The sequence below is a fragment of the Ovis canadensis genome, chromosome 3, assembly GCF_042477335.2.
Source record: "Ovis canadensis isolate MfBH-ARS-UI-01 breed Bighorn chromosome 3, ARS-UI_OviCan_v2, whole genome shotgun sequence".
Lineage (NCBI taxonomy): Eukaryota > Metazoa > Chordata > Mammalia > Artiodactyla > Bovidae > Ovis > Ovis canadensis.
Window position 1 is genome coordinate 145,132,333 of NC_091247.1, and position 6,000 is coordinate 145,138,332.

At 47.2% G+C, this 6,000-nt stretch overlaps 2 protein-coding genes across 27 annotated transcripts in view; one reads left to right on the forward strand and one right to left on the reverse strand.

The window, feature by feature from the left end:
• The window catches only part of PCED1B (PC-esterase domain containing 1B), a 209,383-nt gene extending 206,559 nt beyond the window's left edge, over positions 1 to 2,824 (reverse strand). For 15 of the 26 annotated variants that reach the window (XR_011255256.1, XR_011255251.1, XR_011255248.1 and 12 more), the window contains exon 1: positions 2,591 to 2,824. The gene's annotated coding sequence lies outside the window, so the exon portion shown is untranslated. Of the gene's footprint in view, positions 1 to 1,427; positions 1,786 to 2,116; positions 2,432 to 2,590 lie in introns of those variants that run through there. The other 11 variants (XR_011255249.1, XR_011255258.1, XR_011255255.1 and 8 more) reach the window with 3 other exon arrangements.
• On the forward strand, positions 1,677 to 5,755 carry AMIGO2 (adhesion molecule with Ig like domain 2). Its single transcript, XM_069580927.1, has 2 exons — positions 1,677 to 2,860; positions 3,226 to 5,755. The coding sequence occupies exon 2, from the start codon at positions 3,289 to 3,291 to the stop codon at positions 4,852 to 4,854; it is 1,566 nt and encodes a 521-aa protein (XP_069437028.1). The 5' UTR covers positions 1,677 to 2,860; positions 3,226 to 3,288; the 3' UTR covers positions 4,855 to 5,755.
• Positions 5,756 to 6,000: the final 245 nt, after the last annotated feature.

The following is a 6,000-nucleotide window of genomic DNA, read 5'->3' on the forward strand; positions in this document are numbered from 1 at the left end:
TCTTTCCCTCTCTTTACAAGCATTTGAAGTATAGACAGCAGGAGGGCAATGAGTACATTCGAGCTGCCTAAGAATCTGCCTAAGAAACTGCCTCATTCACCAGTTAATTTATCAAAAATTCCTTCAAAGACAAGTAGGTGGCAAGCACAGTTCTAGAAGCTAAGAACAGAGCAGTGTTCAAGATAAAACATTTCACCCTTGTGGAATATACCTTCTAGTGGAAAGGGTGGATCTGGTAGAAGAAGAAGGGATTCCAGAAAGATAAAACGTTATCAGCCACAAAGTAAGGTCCCACCTTACACCATCATTAAGATCAACTGTTGGCTTTCTCTCACCAAGTCAAGTAAACCAACCCTTTGCAAAACTCTCTTCCTCTTGGTAAATGTGCAGAACCCCCAAAATCAGGTCTTCAAATGGGTAAATAAATTTGCCTGGGGATTTTGAGCGCATTTAGTTTATTTAGGCTGTGTAATCTTTGCACAAAGTTTCTAAGATGTGCCTGCAGCCCTAATAACATAACATTCTGCTTCCATTTTCAAAAGCTACTTTTTTTTAACCATTTTTGTTTGAAATATAGGTCTTTCTCCCATCTTCATTTTTTTTCCTTTGAATAGGATGTTATTTAGTAAAATACTGCAAAAGCCTGGTCATCTATTAGTCGTTTAAAAAGTGTTCCTCTGGGTAATTTTAATCTATTTCTCTGTGCTAATCATTCTAACTGTAAAAATAAAGCCCTGTACTTTTTTTTTTTTTTGAGAACCCAAAGAAACGTGGCCTAAACTTTAGAAAATCTCAACCTCTGCCTTTCCCCTGGGAACTTGCAGTAAGAAATGTTTCCTGAAGCATTTCAAACTGTATTATGATAAACTTCAACTTTTCAGAAAACCAAAACTAATCTGAATCAAGCTGCTCTCACCTGAAAAACATCAATTAACCAGTGCTATTTCAGATTCACTCCACAAACAGCCTAGCTAAACTAACGATGCACACAATTCTATCTGCATTTGGCGCTGGCCTAACAGATCTGTGCCATCACATGAATCCATTCATTGACAATGTAGAGACCAATGCGCACTAAATTCAAGGTGGCTCGTGTGTGTAGCGGGGCCGAGGAGTTGGTCGTCTACGTCATCGCTTCTATTTTTCAAGTACTATTACAAGTTATGTGCCCTGCCCCCAACTGTTTTTCTCAATTTAGTGCGTTTCAATGTCCCTGTCCCTTCTGCTTTGATTAGTATTTCTTGTCGGGGCAGTAATTTAGCTCTTTAAATCCGGATATGATGTATAAAGGGGTCATTTGGCTCAGTCAAATCCCATCATTAAAACTGATCTCAGAATTAAACAAAAATGGATTTTTAATCGAAAAGCTCATCAGCTCCACCCCCTGTCTCCTCACTTTGCCCGGCCTTGTCCACCCGGTCTCGCACCTTTCCTAGCGTGCCTCTTGGGAAAGGATGAAGAACCTCGGCAGACACCCCTTCCGGAATCAGTCTCTGTCCCGCGCGAACACATTTTGAAAAAAAAAAAAAAAAAAGCCTGGCTTTGGGATTTTTTTGCTTTTAAGCGTAATACTCTTATCTTTGCCTTCCAGGCGGAAGGTCGGATCCAACCCTTCTTTCCTGCGCTTCTCCTTCGCGAATGGGGCACGAACCCTGATGCTTCCTCCCGAGTTAGGAAAGGGACCGAACTTCCCCAGGAGGTGCGCAGCGTCTTCGCGGCGCTTTCGCGGTTCCTTCCCCCAGTAGGAGATCCTGTTGCACCGGAGGGAACGCGCCCGATTTTTCTGCATACCCCCCGCCCCCCTTATGAGGGCGGAGACCGAAGCCGGCTTGGCTTCCGTGTTTGTTTTGCAAACCTGTAAAACCCACAGTACTTAGCGCTGGGCGAGCCCCCCGGGCCTTCGCCCAAAGAAAGGTAGCGATAAGAGGTCGAGGAGCTCGGCGGACTCGATGGGAGAAAGACGCGACTCGCGCGGTCACGACACGTGGGTCTTCAAGGCTGTGACCTCTAGCTCCCGGGCTGGGCGTGTCCCTTAACCTCCCTCGACCCCACCAGCCCGCGTGTCGGGGCTGGGCTCGCCGACGCGATTGGCAGCAGTGCGCGAGAGCGTCCTCACCCCTGGGTACGCGAGCCCGGCCTCCGGTGTGGGTCCCCCGCCCCGCCGCGCGGCCGCTCTCCCGGACCCAGAGGGGCAGGAAGAGGGCGGCAGCGGGGCCGCGCGGTGGGTGCGTGCAGGGTGCGCCGGCCGCCGCTCCGATTGGCTGCACCGTCGCCCCCTCCCGCGCCGCGCGCCCCCCGCCGCGCGCCCAGCCGGCTCCCGCCCGTAGCCCGGGAACAGGTTCACGCTGGAAGGAGGACGCGCAGGGGCGGGACTGGTCTCCCCGCCCCGCACCCGACCCTGAGCGCGCGGGGATAAAATCCGGCCGGTGGCGCCGGGGAGCCGGGGCCCTGTCGCCTCCCGAGAGCGGAGAGGCGGGGCCGGCTCCGATCCGCTTCCCGCGCCCCCGCCCCTCGGACCCGGGTCCAGGAGCCGGGCGCCCCACGCGACGACCGGGCGCCCCACGCGACGACCGGATCGCCCAGGCGGTACCTTCAGCCGAGCAATGAAGAAAGCCCGGGAGAACCAACCGGAGCCGATCGAGACGTTTCCTGCGGCCGGGGTTGCTGCTGCTGCCCCCGAAACGGCGGCTTGAAACTCTCCAAAGTTGCGAGCCAGCGAGAGGCTGCCGCCCGCCGGGAGCAAAAGGGAAAGGAAGTCTAAAGATGCCGGAGTGACAGACAGAGACAGACGGACGCACAGACCTGCAGAAGACACCACGTCGGCGGCCTATCCCCGGAGCCCGTGAGGCGTCCCAGCTCTGTGAGTTGCTTTCTGGACGGGTGGCTTGCTAAGTATTTCCCTGTAATTGGTTATAAGACGCGTTTGTGTATTTTTGTGTCTCCTAGAGAGAAAAAAAAAAAAAACCAACAACAACGAAGGATGCACCTTAAAAAACAATTGAGTTTCTGATGTTGAGAAGGTTGTGCCAATAGAATGGAACTGTAAATGCCTGTAAGCAGGAGTAACCCAGGAAAAATTGGCATCTAACATAGACTCCCCAGTGTGAAAAAACCCTCCGTTTCAAAAGTTATTGGAAAGAAAGCCAGATATTACTCTTAAGGGTTAACTAGTGCTAGTGAATCTTTGCTTTTTAAACCCCTCTTTTAATATTGATTTTTTACCAGGTTCACTGGTGGGAGGCTGAGCTGGTGGAAAAGGCTCCTGGAAGAGACTCAGAGGCGACCATAATGTCTTTACGTTTACACGCACTGCCCACCCTGCCTGGAGTTGTCAGACCGGGCTGCAAGGAACTGCTGTGTTTGTTGGTTATCACGGTGACTGTGAGCCGTGGTGCCTCCGGGGTGTGCCCCACCGCTTGCATCTGTGCCACTGACATCGTCAGCTGCACCAACAAAAATCTGTCCAGGGTGCCTGGGAACCTTTTCAGGCTGATCAAGAGACTGGATCTGAGTTACAACAGAATTGGGCTTCTGGATTCTGAGTGGATTCCAGTATCCTTGGTAAAGCTGAACACCCTCATTATTCGGCACAACAACATCACAAGCATTTCCACGGACAGTTTTTCCACCACTCCAAATCTAAAGTGTCTTGACTTGTCATCCAATAAGCTGAAGACCGTGAAAAGTGCAGTGTTCCAAGAGCTGAAGGTTCTGGAAGTGCTCCTGCTTTACAACAATCACATTTCCTATCTGGATCCTTCAGCGTTTGGAGGGCTCTCCCAACTGCAAAAACTATACTTAAGTGGAAACTTTCTCACGCAGTTTCCCATGGATTTGTATGTTGGGAGGTTCAAGCTGGCAGAACTGATGTTTCTAGATGTTTCTTATAACCGGATCTCCTCTCTGCCAATGCATCATATAAATTTAGTGCCAGGAAAGCAACTGAGAGGTATCTTTCTTCATGGAAACCCCTTTGTCTGTGACTGTTCTCTGTACTCCTTGCTGATCTTTTGGTACCGTAGGCACTTCAGCTCAGTGATGGATTTTAAGAATGCTTATACCTGTCGCCTATGGTCTGACACTAGGCACTTCCATCAGGTGCTTCTGCTCCAGGATAGCTTCCTGAACTGCTCTGACAGTATCATCAATAGTTCCTTCCGTGCCCTTGGCTTTATTCACGAGGCTCAGGTTGGGGAAAGGCTGATGGTCCACTGTGACGGCAAGACTGGTAGGGCAAATACCGATTTCGTGTGGATCGGTCCAGATAACAGAGTGCTGGAGCCGGATAAAGAGCTGGAAAACTTTCATGTGTTTCCCAATGGAAGCCTGGTTATAGAAAGTCCTCGTTTTGAGGATGCTGGAGTGTATTCCTGTGTTGCAATGAATCGGCAACGTCTGTTAAATGAAACTGTGGATGTTACAATAAACGTGAGCAATTTCACCATTAACAAATCCCATGCGCACGAGGCGTTTAACACAGCTTTTACCACTCTTGCAGCCTGCGTGGCCAGCATTGTTTTGGTACTTCTGTACCTCTATCTGACACCGTGTCCCTGCAAGTGTAAACCCAAGAGACGAAAAAATATGCTAAACCAAAGCAATGTCCATGCATCTATTCTCACTCCCGGCCCTGATAGTGATGCCCCCACTGATGAACGGAAGGCAGGGGCCGGAAAAAGAGTAGTGTTTTTGGAACCCCTGAAGGATACTGCAGCAGGGCAGAATGGGAAAGTCAGACTCTTTCCCAGTGAAACGGTCATAGCTGAGGGCATCTTAAAGTCCACGAGGGTGAAATCCGACTCAGATTCAGTCAATTCAGTGTTTTCTGACACACCCTTTGTGGCGTCCACTTAGTTTTGTGCCTGCATTTGTGCGATGTAGTGATTGAATCTCTTTATATTCAACTTTGTGTGTGGTCTGCAGAAATAAACAGCAGGGCAGAAATGGGGTTGTTCTGTGTTTCAGAAATAAAACCAAAAGATCTCTTTCACTGGTTTATAGGAAATGTGGTAGAGCACTTAGGTTCATGCCAGAGAAAGATGGAGTTGTATTTCAGAGTTTAAGTTCTAGAAAATACCTTCATCTTTAGCACCACTGATAATTTCAAAGCTGGCCTGGAGGCAACGTGACTGACATTGTCCTTTCACTCAGGATTCTTGAAAGAAAAGCTAAATTTCAGATATTAGAGATTTTACTAACTTATTGGGACCCAAGTTGAGTTATGTTAAAGAAAAGTGTTCATTTTTAAAAGATGCAGAAGGAAGAACCAAGCAGCAGTTGTTTATAAAGCACAAAGTAAAGTTAGATTTGGGGATACTTCAGTTCATGTTATCATTGCAGACCAGAGTAAATAGACAGTCCTGATCAAATTTGCTGAGCAGTGCCACATTACATATGGTGTTAGATAAATAGTATAGTAAAGGTACATTTGTTTGGCTATCTTCTTTCCATTCTGTACATCTCCTATTCATGTACAAAAGATCTTATTGAAAGTTTAAAGCCATCATTATTTGTTGCCATAAATATGTAAGTGTCAATGCCAAAATGTCTGAATAACTTCTTCAGCCTTTGTTCTAGGAGAGCATATGACTATATGCTCGTGTGTGTATAAGTCTTAAATTATATGAACTGTTAAAGAGATGCCACTATATTGTACTTTGAACATTTGAATTAATGTAAATACATGTGTTCTGCGACTTGGATGTTCTGTTTTATTTGGCTATTTAAAAATATAAATCTAAGATGTTTTATGTGATCTGATCGTGCTGCTTTGTGTTAAATACCATCTATTGCAAATGTCTCTCCAAATTTCTTATATTTTTTTAAAGAGGAAAAAAGGCTATGGAGTGTCCTACCCAGTGAATACCTTCAATATCCCATTTTACCTGATACCATTATGCACTTCAGCCAGGTTTGAAAGTCACTTAAGCTCTGAATTTGGAGCATGTAGGAGCCTCCTTATTCCCATATCTACTGTGAGATAATCAACTACCCACTTTG

Bases quoted from the DNA above. Each gene is read 5' to 3' on its own strand.
- AMIGO2 (XM_069580927.1), top strand. From the start codon at position 3,289: ATGTCTTTACGTTTACACGCACTGCCCACCCTGCCTGGAGTTGTCAGA.